We start from the raw sequence: 21,967 nt of genomic DNA, 5'->3' as shown, positions 1-21,967 counted from the left end.
AGTTATCTTGTCCTATATTTAATTGGAATCCTATACCTGATGGGACCAGTTTGTACTCTGAGTACTGGCAAATATAATTTTCCTAGTGTGTTTTAACTATGGTTTTCTCAAAGAAAATTTGGAGGGAGGGATGCTTCCTCACCCCATCACTTTAATTGCTGTGTGAACCAGTCTATTTGTGATTTTTAACTTAACTGATATGTTACCAAACCAAGTTATGATTCCGTAACGTAATACACTCTCTATCCCAGCATGATAAAATAAATCACTACCCTCTGCCTAACCCCAAAGACCCTGAGTCTTCGCAAGTAGTTGAGTCGCTGTAGGATCCTACGGTAGTGCATACAGAACTCACATGGATATTCCAAGACAAATGACAGTCAATATGTAGGCTACACCCTCAAATTTGTTGTAATGAACCTGTGTAATGCAAATGTCATGGGCCAATAATGGAATATGGTCCCCCAGATGTTATAGTATTTACAATGAGATGATGGTCCTCACACCATTGTTTTAACCTTACAAACTATAGCCAGAAATGTCAGTGTCTGTATCCATAAGTCCCAAGATGGAAGTGTCATTCAAAAACTTGACAATACAAATGCTGGGATGACTGCTTGTACAATCGTTTGTGTATAATGTAAACAGAATTTGAGAACTCACACTTCCTCACGAAATGTCTGGTTCACTTGGACCTGCTGGTCAAAAATGAGTGATACCACCTGATGGTGTATGGGTTAACAGACATTGGGTTAGTCTTTCCGTTAAAGCCATTATTTAGTTCGTTCTGACCGATTTGCGAATGCTGAGGAAAACAAGAGGTGGGATTTATTGCACTGACCAATCATATCCAACCATAACCAATCATAGTGTGATGGAGGTATTGCCTCCTATCAAGTGTCTTTCCCCCATTCATTCTCAACTAACCCCCACCAAACCCAGCACACGCTTTAGGGGGTCTGTTAAAAGTCAGTGGGCTCAGTGGAGGCAAGATTCACAGACTCCCACTGTAACTTTAACTGCTGGTGTCGCTGTTGGACAGATTACTTTAGAAAAACGAGTGATTGTGTAGTTTGCTAGAATGTGATTGGGCTGTTTAGTGTTTTGATGGGTTTTCAGTGCAGAAGCAAGCGACCAATGAGTCTCTAAATGTGAAACCTTTCCATGTTTTGGCTGCCAATTTCAAGTTTGCCATTGTAGAAGTGAATGCACATTATCCCAGCTGAACCAACCTGACCTAGAGATATTAAGACATTGAAAATACAGAGGTTTGAAATGAATTAACGTATTTATTTAGAGAGTTGATGATACATAATGCCCACAAAACTCTGCCAGTGATTTCTCCATTAGAAGTTCTAAAAAGTTCAAAAACAACGTCACCATTTACTTTGAGCGTGATGTGTTGTGTGTGCAGATGGCCAAACTGGCAGGAAATGCAGAGATGTGATTCACACCATTGAATAACAGGTCTGCAGTACAGTTGGTGTGATGTCATTGAAGCACAGTGCTTTTGAGTTACCAACCCGATCTCACGACCAAGTCGTACGAATTCGACGAATGATTAAAAAGTGGCTAATTCGTAACAATTCATACGACCTCACTCGTACGAATTAATACGATTTTGCTAAATCGTACATATTTTACGAATTGGCCAATTCGTATGAATTCGTACGAATGACCTACCCCTTACCCCGCCCCTAAACTTAACCATCACGTGGGTTTAGACAAATCGTACGAATTAGTACGAGTGAGGTCGTACGAATTAGTACGAATTAGCCACTTTTTAATCATGCGTCGAATTCGTACGAATTGGTCGTGAGATAGTGTTGGAGTTACTGAGCTCTGCAGAATATCTGTTCACCAGTTCAGCACAGATGGCTGCTCTGACTTTACCTTCAACATGGGGTATCATAATGGGATGTGTATATGTGCATGTTTTTTTTTTTTTTCATTTAGTACTTTTCCCAGAACACATAAAATTCACCCTGATCATCTGATTCAGGTTTACCCTGCTCTTAAAGGGTTAATTCATATCGTTTCAAACCCGTAAAACATTTGTTCGTCTTCGGAACAATTTTTTTTTTAATTTTTTTTTTTATTAAATCTAAATTATTTCTGTCCTTCGCAAATGGTAAATATTCTGTTTCTGGCAGATACGCAACTACTACTATCATTTTATGATCCCTTTAAAATGATTGACATTTTTGTAGATTCTGGAAGTGGTAGCCTATGTCTATCTTTTATATGAGTGACCCTTCTTTGTTTGTCCCTGTATGTCTCTGTGATCAAATTGCTCATCTGAGAACTTCACTACTTGCCAAATCAAATGTAAAGTAGAAAAGAGTTTACTTGCATTTACTTGGGCAGATGTTAACACTTTTTTTTGCTTTCAGATCTGGATGGTTTCACGTTGACTTATTTTTCCCACATCATCTAGTTAAAGTCTATCCTTTTTGGATCCTGTTGAAAGCTTGAGAGGTCATTTGCCCGTCTTTACAACCTTTCTTATTTTCAGAATGTAGAAAACAATATGTGAATAATGAAGTGGCATGTAACTAAAATAGGGTGAGTGTGGATCCACTTCTCCATTGTGTAGTGCAGATACGTGTAGCGAGATGCCAGACCTCAGACATGCTATATGCACACAAACACACACTTTAACCTGTCGTCAGTGAGATTGCAACCAAGCAGTCGTTCAGTCACACCTTTTGAAACCCATCTCACGCTCCCCACATGAAAGACTCTGCAATGGCGCCACACGAAGAGCCGCCAGTCTTCCCAGCAGCTCCGCACATATATTAGCCATTAATTAGTTGGGCATGTGCCAGAAATATGTTTTCTGCGAGGGCAACATCAATGGTTGTTTTTGCCTGTCAACTATTTCATTTCTTTCTTGTTTGCATGATGCTGTTTTTCTGTGTGTTGAAATTGATTTGCATTAGCTGAGACTCTTCATTGGGAATGAGGTGATGTTTGCAATCGATTGGGTCAAAGTTGGGGTTGATATGCTTGTGTGTATGAATACTATAATGCAGTCTCAATGATCTTACTAGATTGTGCTTCTTAACCCTCTTGTGCTCTATTTTTTGACAGATTTTTTTTATTAATTTATTATTCTTATTCTTTTTAATTCATGGGAATGGTTCGAAACTTGGGAAAGGTTAAGCCACTTGCTATGTGAACACAAAATGGACATGATTTGAAATGGTTAAAAGGTCCGGGAGAAAAAAGTCACACTTGTACTATGTTTAAGGTAAAAAATAACAGCATTGGAAATTAATTTCATCTAGTGGAAACATTTGGTACTGTGCCCAAACAAAATCTTACTAAAAGATTTTTTTTTTTTTTTTTTTTTGAGATATCAAGCTCAAATTCGGAACACATGTTGTTTAGATTTTTTGCTTTGATTTTCTCACAGTTTTAGAGTTAAATGTGTTCTAGGACACACACACACACACACACACACACACACACATATATACATATATATATATATATATATATATATATATATATATATATAGTATTTTTATGCTTTTTTTTTCAGAACAATAAAAGTAAAATTCCACTTTTGTTTTTTAAGTTCACTTTTTTTCACTTCAGCGATAATCTGCCACAAGTTGTCTTTTTCTTTGCATAAATATAATTTAATACCATAAACCCCCGAAATACAAAATAAATTATAGTACATTAATTAATTTTTTTATTCATTTTATTATTTATTAATTTTTATTTTTAAATTTTATATTTAAATTTTTGTTTATAATTTTGGTATCTGCTTTTGTCATTTCTATTAGTTTTTGTCATTTTATAAAATTCCTACTTGGCTTTAATTTATTTTTATTTAAATTTGTGTACTTTTCAATTTTCAATTGTGATATGTGAATGATATTTGATAGTTACAACATGATTTTCAGCAAATAAAAGATTTTCATTAAATAATTTAAATTTCGGCCATGCCTTATTTATGCAAAGGTATTATAATGCACTATAATACATTATATCTTCTCATGACTAATTCATTTAAACATTTAGCACAATCGATTTGGTTCATTTTTGGATTTCTCAGTGTTAATAATTCATGAAATGTCCCTGAAATCACACACTGTTGTTTTCCCCATGTCAACAACGCTCACGCTGTCTATTTACGACTGTGTTCTGTTTGCTTTTCTCCTTCCGCTCATCCCTCGTCTATCCCGCTGAGTTCCAATCTAAAAACCTGTCAGAATTGCCTGCTACCATCCTCTCTCTCTCTCTCTCTCTCTCTCTCTCTCTCTCTCTCTCTCTCTCTCTCTCTCTCTCTCTCTCTCTCATTTCGAGTTGCCGTGACTAGTTTTGGACGAGAGATGGACTCGGCCCAGTTTCGGTTCTGCAGCGTATCGTCCCTACGGCAATCAGACTATCAGTCAGCAGCAGCCAAACAAATACACACACGCTCACTCAATGAAGCCCTTGTGCTTCTCCATGAGAGGATTGATAGTGAACATCTGGGATCTGGTTGAAATCAGAACAACTTATTCAAGTCTGGTCTCACCAAATCATGAGTTAATTTAGATTTGCATGAACGGTTTTTGGCAGGCCACGTCATTACTTTCTATATGGGAGGAAAAAGAGACAAACAGTCAAATTAACAAGAGAACTAATGATGAGAGGAGAATATTATAATTATCTCCTCACTCTGAGATGCTTTTTTTCATGTTTTCACACAGGTGACCTGCAACTGTTTCAGCATCAGTGATGGAGAGCTGCAGGATTTGGGGGTGGGGCTTTACCCCAGGTGAGTGACATCATGCTTTTCACTGAACTTACAACAGTTGTGGACATTATTAGTGCTGTTTGCTAAGAAAAGTGTCACTGTTAATCCATACTTAGTGTTCGTGATGGAAAAAAAATCCATCAAAATTCAAACTAAACATTTAATTGCACTTAAAATGAATTAAATGTGTTGCACAATATTGTTGATCATTATAAAATATTAATAATTTTAAAAATATGATGATATTACCCCAGATGAGTGACATGAGTGACTGACATGTTTTGCTCTGAACATAGAACAATTGTGGAGATTATTAGTGTCACTTTTATTATTATTCATACTTGGGGTTAGTGATGAAAAAAATCTATCAAAAAAGTATTAATAATTGCATAATATTTAAAATACTTAAAAAAAATTAAGTCCTTTTTTACATCAATTTAAACATTTAATTGCTCTTAAATATATATGTGTGTATATATATTATGTTTAAAATACTGTGATATGATCCCAGATGACTGACATAAGGGACATCCCAGCATGCTTTGCACTGAACATACAACAATTGTGGACATTATTATTGTTATTTTATTAATATTAATTATTATTATTAATGTAAACTATTAATTATTGCATAATATTAAAAATATAATTTTAAAATTATTTTTAAAATACGTTGATATTACCCCAGATGAGTGACATACAGTAAGAGACATGAAAAAGTGTGGAAATTATTAGTGCTCATTGCTAAGAAAAGCATCATTACTAATATTGATCAAACTTAAGGTTATCAACCTTCATATAATTATTAATTATTAAGTGTTCTCTGAAATTAATAATTATTAAATAAAAAGGGAAAAGCTATTAAATAAAATGTCTAGTGTCCTTGTTTATTAAGGAGACATGAAAATGCTTGAGATGAAATATAGAACGTGAACGTCCATACTTGAAGTTTGACTTTGTCTTAGTTTTACCCATAATGCTCTTGTGTCTCTGTCAGTTAGGCCACTGTTCTTATTTTCAGGCAGATTTGTGTGACAGAAAACATGTTTGTATTATTAGCTCTGCAGTAACGAGGGATTCTGACATGAGTTAGGATTACATGCTACGATTTGCTCTCTGCTACTGAACATGCCTCAGGGAGCCTCCCGTTCACACACACACACTCACACACGGAGGGGTTGAACCTAAAGCAGCACAAGAAACGAGAATAATTACACATAAACAGACATTCGGCTTTCAATGTGACTAAATTACAACTTGCCGAGACGCATTGTGAGCTGTGAAATAGAGGGGATTTCCTCTGCAAATTGCTTTGTGCGTGTATGTAAGACTTGGAGTGATTCTTTGGGCTGAAATACTAAAAAACACACACATTTTAAAGCTTTTGAATGGAAAGTGAATTGTTTAGTAATGTTATTTCAAAATTGTGTGAATCTAAAGTGGATGCAATGCACGCAAAATCACCATAGGTTTTCACATTAGCTGTAGTACAACATACTTTATATTTAGCCTTCTGGTTGCTGCAGGAGTGTTCGATAGGTCTGTCTTACAAAAAAATAAATAAAAAAAATGACAGGAACATTCTCTGTGCTATCTTCTTCCTCCTCTCTCTCTCTTCTTTCTCTCTGTTTTCTGTTTGTAGAGGGGGGATAGCAATTAAAATGTGACAGGCCAGTGTCAGTACACCAGTACCGTCACGCTCTGCCTTCTCCCTTTGAGGCGGTGACAGGGCCGAGACCTAGAGATGAACTGCTCTTAAATTACACTTTTATCAGTTCTGACGTCTTTCATAATTAATCTTCATGCCCACATTTGTCACCAAGTGGCTTTTTTTTTCACCTAACAGATGAGCTCTTGATGGGGTCATGATTGTACGGTGGAATTTCCCATTTCTAAAGGCTGATTAAAATACAGCTCAATTGTGTTTCTTCAAGACGACATGGAATGACGTTAAAAAGCATTTACTTTCCATAATGTGGCATATTTCAGATGTAATAGAATACGCGCAAGGACACAATATAGAGCATGGCTTGATTTTATATAACACAGTCTCATCCCAAAACGTCATATAACTGATGTCTTGGGACGTCTTTTGACCATCCGCCTTTTTAGGGTCCCCTTAAACTTCGGTTAAATGACGATCCCGGGCCGTCATACAACTGACGCTTTACCTTTAGCGTCAGTTAGGTGACGGGGTAGGTTTAGGTCTGGGGTAGGGTTAGGATCCGATAACATCATTTATGACGTTTAAGGGTACCCTAAAAAGGCGGATGTTGGCGTATGGTCAAAAGTTATATGAGAAGTTATATGAGACTGCACTGGTTTATCCACTGGGAATTGATTGGTTCATTAAATTATATTATTAGTGGTCCTTTTTTTCTAAGTCCAAAACCCTAGTTAGCTTTTTTGTGTTAAAATTTGGCTTTTTATTTATATTGGGTGTCTTTGCCTTTTATTATGATAGTGTGTAGTTAAGAAACGAGAAGGGGACGGGATCGGGAAAATTCTGCGAGCTGGGACCTGAAACGACATTACATGTCAGTGCTGCCCATGAAGCTATCTAACAACTTTGGCTTTTTATGCTATAGAAATAAATGATGCATCAAGTTGTGTGGTGATAAAATGAAAGATTTTTCCTCTATATTTAATCATTTTACTTGGTTAGATTATTTTGAATATACATTCAAAGCAGATTTATTTTTACAACCTTCTTCACACAACGTGTGTGTGTGGCCCTGTTTACACCTGGTATTAAGATTTGTCTATACCAGATAACAAGTACACGAGGGAAACGCATTCCCATTTAAACCTGGTGTTTTAATCCATCTCGTCCACTTTTGATCTCTTCTGTCCTGATTTCTGCATGACCATTCAATAGTATAACTGTGTTTCTAACAATGGAAAGCTTAATGCAAATGGGTGGACTGTCCCTTTAATAGCAGGGCCTGTGTGTATATAAAAGATTGTAGTTGTTGAGGACTGGCTATATTTAGGTAGCACTGAGGTACCAATATTTATTTTCTCTACTTGGTTGAACAATGAAAAGCATTGCATCCATTTATAAGCCATAACAGGGGGTTTTATCCATGTCTATTTTTATACATGAAATGTGACATGCACTGTCATTTTCTCTGCTTCCTAATGCGAGAGCATATTGTGGCGTGTTTAAGTCCTCAGCCGTGTCGTCTCCAGTGTAACACTGGTTCTCTGGCTGGATGTGAACCAGCGGTTTTCTGCTAATCCCTGTGGTTGTGTCTGGAGCTTGCAAGAGGATTTGTGCTGTCAGACGTCCTCCCATGGCCAGGACTCCATGCTGACACTCGCGGCCCCATCTGGGCACTGTTATCACGGGAAGAGAGTGTATCCGTAGTGCCCAAATTAAGCTCCAGTAAACCTGTGGCCGGCAGTCTGTTATGCTGTGGCCTGACAAAACCCAGCAGCAGAAATCCATAAGGATTTACAGGCGCTGCCATCCGTGAACAAAAAAGTTTGTGACGATTTGTTTCTCACCTTAACACACCATTCAGGCCTTGGAAATAGTGAGGGATAATTGGGTGTTTCTTCAGCTACGGACACTTTTATGTCCCAGGAGTTTATTATAAAACAATAGAAACTCTTCAAAGTAACTAGATATTTATCTGTATTCAGCCCGTTCTCATCCCAAGGCGTCATATACGACACTTTTGCCAATGCTTAGACATCCAACACACATGGCACCCTTTGGTGTCAATATGAGATGCAGATATATATGGGGCAGAAGGCGCCTCCTAGTGGTCTAACCCTAACCCTACCCCAGACCTAAACCTACCCATACTCTGTGCATGTTACATTGACGCTAAAGGTTGCCATGTGCATTGGATATATACACATTGGCAAAAGCGTACATGAACATGAAGTACATGAAGCCTTGGGATGAGAATGCATTGCTGTATATTTGCTAAAACAGAGCAATCCCAATATGGTCCTCGCACCACTGGTGTTCAGGCACTAAAATATTTGTAAATAAAAAAAAAATGCATTAAGGCCTGTTCACACTGGGACGAATTTGATGTGCGTTATTCGCCGACATTTAATGCCTCGTGACTAAACAAAGGACGCCAATGTGAGTGTGCGCACCGGCGCGTAAAACGCCACTCATAAAAGCATAATTTTATTTTTTTTTTAAAACGCCTCGGGTTCGTCTTTTTAGTTTGACACGCTGCGTCAAAAACTATCCGACCAATGAGATTGGCGCTTTTGCTCACGTGTTTGGAGCTTCTGAAGTTGCTGTAAAACACAACTTGGGGGCGCTCAAACACAAAATGGTCTTGCCGAGCACACATGTCCATTGGCGAAGAAGATATACGCCAAGTAGCATCGCCGTCCACGAAATAAGACGAGGAAGATGCAAGGCAAGATGAATGTAGAGCTGCTCTTCTCGTTGGTGCAAGAACATAAATAACTATATGACAAAAACGAAAGCAACTAGACAAATCTTGATAAAATAAAACTGATATTGAGTGGTATTGCTGAGCGAATTGGCGCCATCTAATGTCAGGGAATGAATTTGCATGTTCGTTCGGCTCATCGTCAGCGAAAATCGCTTGGAAGTGAACACAAAAAAATGCGTTGAAAAACACTGACGAGTAACGTGCGCTGATATTTGTCCCGTTGTGTATGGGCGTTTACATTAAAAAAAAAGTCTAATAAAGCTTTCTGTATTTAAATAAAATAAAAAGAAAAATGGGGAAATCATTAAAAGGTATTTTGTTCTTGAGATATGAGACATTTAATATGCGAGGAAAACGTCTCGATTACTAATGTAACCCTCGTTCCCTGAAGAAGGGAACGGGAGACGTGACGTCGAACATGAGCGACTGAAAGGGAACTTCAAGTTAAAAACATATGTAATTTTATTGTGCACTATTTCCAACAACCTGTAATTTTGTCAAATAATGCAAAAAGTTACAACATTTATTTATGTAAGTATATATTTATTTAAAATTTTCAAGTTAGGAGACATAAAGTGCTTAGCGAGATAAGGGCTTTCCATAGCAAAATGTTATTAAAAACAATATAATTTGAATTGTGATTGTAATGACACTGTGTAAAATACATTTTAGAAAAACCTAAATAAATAGCAAAGCGTATAAACACTGTTAGTAGACATATGAAACTGGTTTGAGTTTGTTTTAAGAGAGTTCATAAAAATCCACACGCAGGGCCAAAAGTAGTTAGCTCTAAGTGGGTGTTGTTGACATCATATCCTTGTATCAGTTGCGTCAGTCTCCGCTGTTCTGAAAATGCAGTAAATTAGGCTGTATTCAGGTGTGAGGGTGTTCCAGGAACAGCGTTCTGTTCTGCTCCGCAACAGTTAATGGCTACCTTCAGCACTGTTATTTGGAAACATTCATAAATGACCGCAGCGGATTGCTATTCGCCTTGTCTGTTGATGTTTCAGGCTGCTTAGCAATACCCAGGTATTATGTTTTGTTCACAGCAGACAGAAGAAGATGAGAGGAAATCATCCCATTGTCCTCCATATTCTTTCATTACCCAGCTCTGTTCACCATTATTATGTTTTTTTCACCCGTCTTCTGTTTACTGAGCACGGTGCTTAGGGCAACAAGCACAGACTTGCTTTAATGAGATATATTTTCTTTCGTCATTACTTAGAAACCACATGTAAAGAGTGGGTTTAGGCCCCTGTGTATGTAAGTGAGGAGCGTCGGGCTCTTAGGGGCTGTTTATGGGTGAATAATCAAAAGCACAGATTAAAGGAGGATCATAAAAGAGAGTTTCACTCAGGTTAAATGGTCTGCTTTGAGCTTAATGTGTGTGTGTGTGTGTGTGTGTGTGTGTGCAGACAATGGCTTAGCTAACAGCTATTTTCTGACAGCATTAATAAGCTCAAATTTGGTCCAAAAATGTTGATATTGCTTAAAGGAGGCTCTTTTAAAATAAAAGAGTTCAATCTGCTTTGTTAGCAAATGCAACCCAGAGCATTTATGGGAACTAAGCTGTTGAGGTAAATCGGAAATTAGAAATCACAAACATAAGCACATTAACATATGACATATAGGGCTGTCAATAGATGACAATGAAATTAAGCATGCACCATTTATATTGTTTAACCTGTTCATTTTGTCATGATTAAGAAAGTAAACCAGTAGGTGAAAATGAAAGAAAATGAATTACACACACACACACACACACACACACACACACACACACACACACACACACACACACACACATATACTGTATATATATATTGTATTTGCTTTATTTTAGTTTTACCTGCCATATTTTAACATTCTTTCTTGAATTTCAATTAATTTCCTATTTTACTAATACATTTGAGGGTGTGAAAATCTTAATGAAAATAAGCCCTCATTTTTTATTTGATTTAATTTATTCCTATTAGAGTCGGCAGTGAATCAACAATATCCTGTAAACGAAAAGCAGTTGCGTGTGAAGCTAAATCATCCAAACTCAGAGGGTGTGGCCTATTGCCAAGGCCGTTTCATTGGCTAATAATTATCCAAAAATGGGTGTTGGATTATCATGGAAGATTGCATTATTATGTTCTTTCCAGCAAAACAATTTAGCGATAAGAAAAAAAAAAAACGAGCAAAACGAGTCTTAAAGATAAAATATCTTCAGATATATCTAACCAGCCTCCCTGTGTGGGCCATTAAACTGGCACAGCTTCCATATTCAACATCCATGGGAAACATTTCACGTCTATGAATATGAGCCTCTGGGATTACAGTGAACAAACACAACCAGAAAGGCAGATGCCGAAATTGCTGTTTAGATATAAGCTAAGAAGTGTTCAGATCGGATGTGAGGCCAAGACAGAATCAAGGCTTCAGACAAAGTTGTCGACGTCTCCGAGAAATGATAATGACGCAGAAAGGTTGTCCCGTGAGAGCGAATCCCGTCTGTTTACCGTCGGCTGGGTGGGCCGAGTCTAAGCCTGCTTTATACACTGGTCTTAGGCAATGTTGAATCTTCCCCAGACCATGACAAACACAAGTAATTTGTTTTTTTTTTTTTTGTTTTTTTTTTTTGGAAGGACTTCCGATGCAGCCAGGAAGAGCCGGATTGTGTTCTTGTCTACGTATAATGGATAATTGTGCTGTCGTGCTTGATTTATAATTGCTGTGTTTGTTCTATCATGCTTGTGTGAATGTAAATACTTGCATTCAGCTCGCCATCTCCTAAAATCTTACCACAAGGGACTACTAGCCGACACAAAGACTTCAAACATGGTTTCAGACTTACACACTGAATACTTATCTTGCATTTTGGATTAGCCGGTCATTTTAATTAGTCGTTAAGTAATATTTTATCATAACATTTACTGACTCTCATTTCGTTTTGAACCATTATAATTTTTGCTTTTGCTCTCTAAATTATGACTTACTCCCCTTTTTGGAGCCTGGAATTATAAATCACTCCATATCTTTGGAAAATATATACTATATATCTAAAATACAAAAATAAAAAATACACGTACTGCATTATAATGCCATACGTGTATTTTTTTATTTTTTTAATAAAGAGTAGAAGATATGGTGTTAGTGTAAGTGACACATATGATTATATTTACTAATATTTGTTAATATTATTGGTTGGATGCATTTTTGTAAAGTCAAAAAAGGCTATTGGAAATGAATGTGATGTCAGCATCCAAAAAGGTCACCAAGGTCATCGGCAGTGATGATCTCACCTTCAACGTAGATGGCGAGGGTCTTGAGAAGATCATCAGTGTCACATCAGTGTCATTTCTGTGCTGTCATTCTCGCCTTGTCACTTTCGCTTTCCCAACCCGCCGGAAAGACAGCAGTTTCATCATATCACATTCATGAAGACAAATGTCCCGCTGGCAAACATGTCAGCTTTCTTGTTTTTGGCGTCTACCGACTGGAGCAACTTGTTTCTTTAGTTAATTAATTAGTGATGACTGATTTGTGTTCCATTATTTAGCACTTACTGCCCTTGTGCATTATTTATTTAGATGCAAGAGAAAGTGAGAATGGAGAATATGAGGTATTTGCAGTTTGATTTCAGTGTTTAATGAGGACAAACAATGCAGTCTGTGTTTCAGAGAGAAAAACTGGATTTTTGAAGAGTTTGTACAAATTTTCCTGTGTGTTTTGACAGGCTGAATGAACTAAATTCACCCCCTTTGGGTCTTATTTGTCAAATAAGCATAGATTTATGCATACAACAAACAAACAATACAAAAACAAAAGTTAGTTATACAATTATATATCAAATATTTATATACATTTAAATAGGTTATGCGATTATTTAAAGGGACAGTTCACCCAAAAATGAAAATGAAGTCATCACTCACCCCCATGCTGTACCAACCCCGTAAGACCTTCGTTCGTCTTCGGAACACAAATGAAGATATTTTTGATTAAATTTGAGAGGTGGATCACTGCCACATAGGAGGGATTGAAACTTGACAGGCCAGAAAGTCATTGAAGAAAATGTTTAAATATTTAATGTGACTACAGTGGTTCAATTTATCAAGCGACGAGAATACTTTTTGTGCGAAAAATACAACAACAAAAATAACGACTTAATAATAATAATGATTATTAGAGTGTAGTTATTATAAAGTGTCACTGTACTAGTATTCCGCAGCCCATGCTAGTCTGTTATAGTCGAGGGCTAATGAAGGGTGAGAAATCAAGCTGAGAGGATCCATTGAGACACTGCTAGTGAATTGTGCTCACACATGGTTCAAGAGTTCCTGGTTTGACCTGGTTTTGTGTTTGTCTAAACCAGCATGTCTCTGCTGAACCACGACTGCCGCCCGAACTGTGTCATGATCTTCGAGGGCAAGAGACTCACGCTGCGAGCTGTTAAGGTCATCAGACCCTGTGAGGAGGTACAGGTCAAACCATACACACTCACATACACCTTGTTTCCCGCTCACCTTGTCTTTTTTTTTTTTTTTTGCGTTTCTTTTTTTACTTTTTTTCACTCTCATTCACCTTATTTCCCGATCGCCTTGTCCTTTTCTAAATTACCTGGGACATTTAAACCTGGGACATGAACTGGCTTTTTAATGTTCTTTAAATTGTTGACTGTGGTCACCTTATGACGTTCGCTTGGTTTTTACATTAAAAAAAAACAACAACAACATCAAATTGAATAAGTAATAGGCTATTTTCGACTCTAGTTTTGAGCCCAGCTCAAAAACACTTTTTATGGGCGTCTCGCATTGAAGACTTGGAAGTAAACGCCCACTGCTGTGAGTGGATAACAGTTTTGCATATTATAATGAGTTTCACTCTTGAACCGTTTGTCATCACGAGGTAGGCATCTATGTTATTTAGCTTATGCCACACCAATAATGTGGGAATCGGTGGGCGGGGCTAAACCAGCCGTGTTGAAGTAGGCGTTGATCTTCTTCTGAGGGGGTGGTGTTTTATCCTCTTTGACGTCATAGTTCCCCACTTTGAAAAACGAGTCGTTTGCTGTGGCTGGTGTCAATAAAAGCTTTTATTGGACTAACAAGGACGTTTTCAGTTCTGAAATTTACAGGATATTCTTATAATACGATGACCTCTTAGATGTCAAAAGCTCAAGGAAAATTTGATTTCTCATTTCATCACCCCTTTAAAATGTATTTTTCCAGAAATGTTCAATTTAATTTTTACTTCAGTCAATACAAATGTTTTCATTCAGTTTCCCACCCCATCCACACTCCATTGACTGAGCCAGAAACTCTCAGATAAACAAAGTAATATTTTCATAGAGTCATGGAGCCACAGTGTTTTACTTTTCAGCCCACAAATTGCAGTCGTCTATTCATTTTAAACCGCGACAGGAGACAGTATTTTAACTTCCAAAAAATTATACACATCACACCACATTTTCTCAGTTGCAGGCACTTAACAGAGCCCCTGCCAGATTAACTTCACCCTAATTCAGTCGTCCCGTGAATAAATCTAAAAGCAACATCCTACATTTACATTTACATTTATTTAGCAGACACTCTCATCCAGAGCGTCCTGGAGAACTCTTTAGCAATCACTCCCGACTAATCAGAGCTCATTTAAACCTATTTACCTGACCGCACACATCCATCACACATCCAGCCAGAATAACTAGTAGAAAGCCAAGAAATTCATATACATTTACACCTGAATCCATTCGGCTGATCTGTGGAGGGATGTGGTATTTCGCATTGGCCCTGTTCGACACGCTCGACAAACTCTCATTATTCGTCCGTTCTGTTTATTTCTGCTCTGAAAGTTTAGATATTCCCAAGTAAATCATGCAGTCATGCTTAATTTCCCTCTGACAGTGGGAGGAAACGCCGAGAGAGCAAAAGCGAACTGGAATGAAATTACCAGCAAGCTCTCTGTACACAGGATGTAATGAGAATTCACACTATAGGTGTACGATATGGCAGAATACACAAGTGCTCATCGTCCCACAGACACTGTTTACACACACACAAACACGCATGCATTTGCACGGCACAATTATAATTCATACACCCACACACATCTGCACACTGTACACACGGCACTGTTTGCCCATAAGGGTCGTACTCATTTTGGATCGGTTTTTCGTTTTCTCCTCTTCCGGTTTCTGTTGCTTTCTCTATTTACCCATCTTTTCTCTATGTACTCTACTCTTTCTATCAGTCCCGTTTTCTCTCTCTCTCCGCTTCACTCAATAACTCATTCATTGGAATAACTGTTTTCAATTATCTCCCACTCTCTATATTTGACCTCCCCAAGAGAGAGTTTGGAAATGGAAAACAGTTGTGCTCTGTGCAGTATATGCTGTCATGCATACTTTTTATTGTCTTTTCTTTTCTTTCTCTTTTTTTTATTTATTGTTTTTTGTTTGTTTTAGATAACAGGTGAAACAATATACTACATTATTATCACATGACCCTACAACACAACATTGCATATTTAATTTAGTAAGCAGTGTGGTTGTTACATATTTCATCCAATTTTAGGGAAAACAGTCTTTTTAAAATTCCAATCAAATAAGTCAAGATGGCGATGTAAAGGTGAAAATCATGGTTGATGTTGCTTCTGATTCATTTGTCATGTTAGACCGATGGGATGAGACATTTTTATATGTATTTGAAAATATGCAACAAAATGGCCAAAATATATAGCTAATTTAGATTTACATAAACGCAATGTAACAGAACACAAGACAACATAACACAATTTGGTCAGATTGTTTTGTTTTTTTTTTTCCTGTCTGGGGATTTTCAAGCACAGTGCATTGTGGGATATAGTATTCTATGCAGCTTTCTGTGGTTTTATACTGCACATTTTAAGTAAGTGATATATATTATATATCTATTAAATATATGATTTGTCATCTTTTTTGTCACATTGACTTGTTTAGATGTTTAGATAACATAAAATCTTGAGTTTCTGTTGATTAAACCAATCTTCTTCATTGTATTGACTCAAATTTATAATTTCAATGAACTCAAAATTGTAAGGCAACCAGTTACCTACTTTTTAAGTTAAATTAACAATATTTTTTCTTAAAGTGTATGCAACTCCATAACAATAATAATACAATTGTTGATACAATTTAGAATAAATAGAATGTCTCTCTTAATGGCTAACACATAAAAACAAACAATGCACATTAAAGCAAAGCAAAGACACATTTTTTTCTTTCATTTACATCCTGCAGAATTGGAAATTTACGGCTACAGTAAATGTTTTTCATGTTAGCTCAGCAGGCAGACTTCTCATTATTTGAGACTAAACTGCCATAAGACATTGGCTCTGTTCCAAACCCTAGTGAGCAGCATCTGTCTCTGCTGTCTACATAGGCAACTACTTTCTAAGACTTAGGAAGTAGTTTCCTATATGTATCCTTACCTAAATGAAGGCTTTGCGTGCCTTTTTTTGTTTGAAACACCCTTCATAGATAACTAAATTTTTATTATGCATATTTTTTTATTCTATACTTTTTTACCCAATAAAATATATAAATAATTAGTTTGAAGCAGTTATACAATATACTTCGTAGCCCCTAAAGATACCTTTATTTTTATTTTTTATATACTGGTAATATACTGGCATTCAAAAGTTTGGGCTCTAAGTTTTATTTATTTATTTTTTTTGGGGGGGGGGGGGGGTGGAAATTAATACTTCTATTTAGCAAAAATACATTGAATTGATCAAATTGACAGTTAAGACTTTTCAATTGTTACAATATATACTGTGTGTATATATATATATATATATATATATATATATATATAGTATGTGTATATTACAATGATTTCGGTTGGATCATGTTAGACTGTTGATGATGAAGTGATGATGCTATAAAATTCAGCATTACATTACAGGAATACTGTAAAATTAATAATATTACAGTCTCAAATGTTTTAAAATAGAAAAGTTATTTAAATTTGTCATAATATTACTGTTTTTACTCTCTTATATATATATATATATATATATATATAGATATATATATATGAAGAGTTCAGATGCAAAAGCCTCTAAATGCCATTTGAAATTTTCTTCTTTAATGATGATTTTTATCAAACTTGTATATTTAAGTTCAGTAATTTCACTTAAATAACAATTAATAGGTAATTATCATTGCCATTTAAGTGAAATCACTGAACTTAAATATACAAGCTTGATGAAAATCATCATTAAAGAAGAAAATTTCAAATGGCATTTAGAGGCTTTTGCATCTGAACTCTTCATATATATATATATATATATATATATATATATATATATATATATATATATATTTTTTTTTTTATATTATATTATATTTTTATTTTTATTTTATTTATTTTTTTAACCTTTATTTAACCAGGAAAATCCCATTGAGATTACTAATCTCTTTTTCAAGGGAGTTCTGGCCAAGACAGCAGCACAGATCACAACAATTCAGTACATTACAGACAATTTTATAACAGTTTCATCAAAAACATTCACAGATCTCATTTCCAAACCTTATATATACCTACCTATATATAAACCCCAATATATCCAATAAATGACGAATTTGGCAGCATAAGACAATTAAAAAAAATAAAAAATAAATATCGACCACAAACTTTTGTAGGGCATGTGCAAATATGACAAAATGTATTTCTAATTCCATTCCATTCATCTTGAATGAACATTTTTACTGATTTCATTGCAATGCATGAATGCATTTTGGGATTAATAATATCCATTTTTTCATACATCAAAACAATGCCTAAATTTACATATAGCATTTAAAATGACTGATTTTAGTGTTTAGTTACCAGGGTTTTCTCATTGCCTAAAATCTTTCAACTAACCATCTCTAATCTCTCCGTCTTTTTAGCTAACCATAAGCTACACCGATGTCCTCGCACCCAGCGAAGAGAGACGTTCCCGATTACAGGAGCAATACCACTTCTTGTGTCAGTGTGCTCGCTGTACCGCTGAGGACAAGGTGAGCCGTGTGAACATCCCCTCAGGTCTATCTTTCTTATCCACCCTTTATCCTCATTTTTCCATTTCTTTCACTTTCACCCCATCACTCCTGGAAAAGGCTTCTCCCCGCCTCATTGTGTCCTGGCGGGATCACTATCTATCATCCCTGTTCTCCTCCATGTTCTCTTTTCCTCGCTCTTTTGCTCTGTGCCTGTCCCACTCAGCCCTCGAAAGCATCTGATGATGTGTCAAGTCTGTCAGACCCGGTCCTAGACCATCACCGGTCTCTCAGCACTGCCCCGGGGAACCTGTCCTCAGCAGGCCCTGTCATCTGTGATCATCACTGCGATGACAGGAGCACGTCAAGAATAAAGCGTAGGATGGCATGCGTGAGAGCGGACGAATGAATGCTAAAGATGGAGCGAGGAGAGATGGGAATTTAAAGATGAAATGTGTAATTTTTTGGATGTTAAATACTTATTTTCCTCCATACTTAGTATGCACAAACATCTATAAGTAAGCCAGAATTCGTTGATTCCCAGAAAATTGTAAGCGCTGTGTTTTTCCACTTGCATTTGGTGGAAAATACAGTTCTATATTACAAATTTGTTTCTAAAACAGCCTGTGTTCACATACTATCCATCCAAAATAATATGCAAGATTAGAGTTAAAGGAGTAGTTCACTTTAAACAAAACTTTTGTTGATAATTAACCCCCTGTCATCCAAGATATCCATGTCTTTCTGTCTTCGTCGAAAAGAAATGAAGGTTTTTGATGAAAACATTCCAGGATTTTCTCCATATAATGGACTTCAGTGGGAACCAAACGGTTCAAGGTCCAAATGAGAGTTTCAGTGCAGCTTCAAAGGGCTTTAAACGATTCCAGACGATGAATAAGGGTCTTATCGACCGAAACGATCGCTCATTTAAAAAAATAAATACAAAAGTTTAAGTTTTATAAGCACAAACGCTCGCCTTGCTCTGTTCTGTGATGCACGTTCGTGACTCTCCTGTTCAAACTCGTTCATCAAAATGAACGAATCTTTTCCTGAGTCACCTCATTCATTTTGTTCGTTGAATGAACCAAATGACACGAAAAAAGATTTGTTCATTTTGATAAACGAGTTTGAACAGGAGAGTCACGAGCGTGCATCAAAGAACAGAGCAAGGCGAGCGTTTGTGCTTATAAAACTTTAACTTTTCTATTTATTTTTTTAAATGAGCGATCGTTTCGCTTGATAAGACCCTTATTCATCGTCTGGAATCGTTTAAAGCCCTTTGAAGCTGCACTGAAACTCTCCTTTGGACCTTGAACAGTTTGGTTCCTTAATTTCTTTTCGACTGAAGAAAAAATGACATAGTTATCTTGGACGACAGGGGGGTGATTCTCCTACCCTATCTCACGACCAATTCATACAAATTCGTACGTGTGATTAAAAAGTGGCTAATTCGTATGACCTCACTCGTACGAATTCATACGATTTGTCTAACCCACGTGATGGTTAGGTTTAGGGGCAGGGTAAGGGGTAGGTCATTCGTACGAATTCATGCGAATTGGCCAATTCGTAAAATATGTACGATTTAGCAAAATCGTACTAATTTGTACGAGTGAGGTCGTATGAATTGTTATGAATTAGCCACCTCGTAAAATTCGTACGAATTCCCGTGAGATCGGGTTGGATTATCAGCAAAAGTTTTTTTTTTAAAGTGAACTACTCCTTTAACGCATCCCAAAGAAGGTGCTGGGGGTTAATTTTGTGGAAAAAGGGATATATATGAAATATGAATTTTTAAAACATTGTAAACAAATTTATTGTTGCTGTTCTTATTTTAGAAATTCTGCTCCCCTCCAATTGAAAATTACCAGCCCGTTCTCATCCCAAGGCGTCGAATAAACTAACGCTTTTGACATTGCGTCTACCTCCAACGCACTTGGCACTCTTTAGCGTCAATATGAGACGCCGCAAGGCGCCTTCTAGTGGTCTAACCCTAACCCTACCCCAAACCTAAACCTACCCATAACCGAAGCTGCTAAAGGTTGCCATGTGCGTTAGATTTTTACGCATTGGAAGAAGCGTCAATATATGACGCCTTGGGATGAGAATGCATTAAAATTACACACTTCACCTTTTAAAGGAATACTTTACACCCAAAAATGCAAAGTCCGTCAATATTTGTTCCAAACACGGAACAATTTAAACAAAAGTCATTTTCTTTACTTCTGCTATGGAAGCTTACATAGAATAATAAAAGGTCATTGTACATTTTTATCTCAATTATGAGAAAAAAAAAAAGTCATACTAACAGTCTTGACTCTTTACAATGGCACGCACTGTATAAAGGTCCTAAAGGTCATAATTCTCACCACTCACAAATCTTAAAGCTGTTTTATGGAGTTTTTGTCTGTTGAAAGTCTTTTTTTTTTTCCCCCCGGAAACACGTTTCGTCAGCTGAACAATCTGTATGTTCTTAACCCTTAAATGCGTGAATGTTTCGCCAATCATATTCGGGTCTTTAGCAACCCAGATCTATATATAGCCTACAGTAATATACGGATGGATCTCTACCTATTGTGATGATATAAAACTCCATTGACTCTTATTATCGACCCCATTGAATTTCATTGAAAAAAAAAAAAGAAAAAAAAAAACCTTTTTGAAATAAAGTCATAACAGAAAGAAGAAAGAAAGTCATAACAGGTTTGGAATGATGTGAGGTTGAGTCAATGATTTACATTTTTTAGTTGAACTATCCCATCAAATGCATGTGTGAGTGACAAAAGAAACATGGCAAGCCGTTTTGGCTTTTAATCATTCCTAGGATATTAATTTTTGATTCATCAACAAGTTAAAAGGATACTTATTGATGTCAGGACATTACATTTACATGTTATAATGGCTATTTTTATATCAGGAGTTATATTTTCACTAGTCAAAAGGGCTTGCCATAAAGAAACAGAACTGGTGTTGTGTGTGCTCCAACATGTCACTGGCATACACAAGTTCCTTCCAGGCTTATGTTGTGGTTATTTTGCACCTGCATGCCGGCATACCATGCTAAATAACTGTGCACTGAGCTCAAGAGAAAGAGGCTTTATCCTGCTGTTAACACCTACACAGCTGCTCAGGCTGACCTCTGCTTGAGTCATCTGTCAGATATCTGCAGATAAGAATAAACGCTCTTGCTCAGGGCTGCTGAGATGGAGACTTGGGTTTTAACCCTGAATCCAACAGTGGAAGAAACAGTGGAAGCTTTTTAAACTCATTTTTCATAGGTTTGGGGTTGTTAGGACAACTGATATGTGTGGTACTACAAACTCACATCTATTTGTCCAAGCATCTGTTTCTTCTATCCATCCATCCATCCCAATCAATCAATCAATCAATCAATCAATCAATCAATCAATCAATCAATCAATCAATCAATCAATCAATCAATCAATCAATCAATCAATCAACTGAATGCAAGTCATTTTTGAATAAAAGGTGAATATATAGGCACCAGAATATCATAGAGACAGAGTATTAATGAAATATTAATTTAATAAATGATTGAAAATATTTTTATTTAAAGGAAAAATGATTTATTTTCTTCTATGCCTGTACTGGGATCAGTACGATTTGTTTTTAAAAGTCTCTCCTGCTCACAAAGGCTGCATTTATTTGTTCAAAAATACAGTGATATTTTTTGTCAATTTAATGCATCCTTACTGAATAAAGATATATATATATATATATATATATATATATATATATATATATATACTGTCCCCAAAC

General features: G+C 36.4%; 1 protein-coding gene across 1 annotated transcript in view; it reads left to right on the top strand.

The window, feature by feature from the left end:
* Window positions 1-21,967, top strand: part of smyd3 (SET and MYND domain containing 3) — a 175,520-nt gene that overhangs the window by 127,250 nt on the left and 26,303 nt on the right. Inside the window, exons 6-8 of the mRNA XM_039673371.2 lie at window positions 4,710-4,777; window positions 13,544-13,646; window positions 18,101-18,211. Of these exons, the coding sequence (XP_039529305.2) occupies window positions 4,710-4,777; window positions 13,544-13,646; window positions 18,101-18,211 (282 nt within the window). The remainder of the gene's footprint in view (window positions 1-4,709; window positions 4,778-13,543; window positions 13,647-18,100; window positions 18,212-21,967) is intronic.

Source organism: Pimephales promelas, chromosome 15, assembly GCF_988280905.1.
Source record: "Pimephales promelas chromosome 15, fPimPro1.hap1.1, whole genome shotgun sequence".
Classification (NCBI taxonomy): Eukaryota; Metazoa; Chordata; class Actinopteri; order Cypriniformes; family Leuciscidae; genus Pimephales; species Pimephales promelas.
The sequence above is the reverse complement of the archived record's forward strand: the minus strand, read 5'-3'. Positions and strand labels throughout refer to the sequence as shown.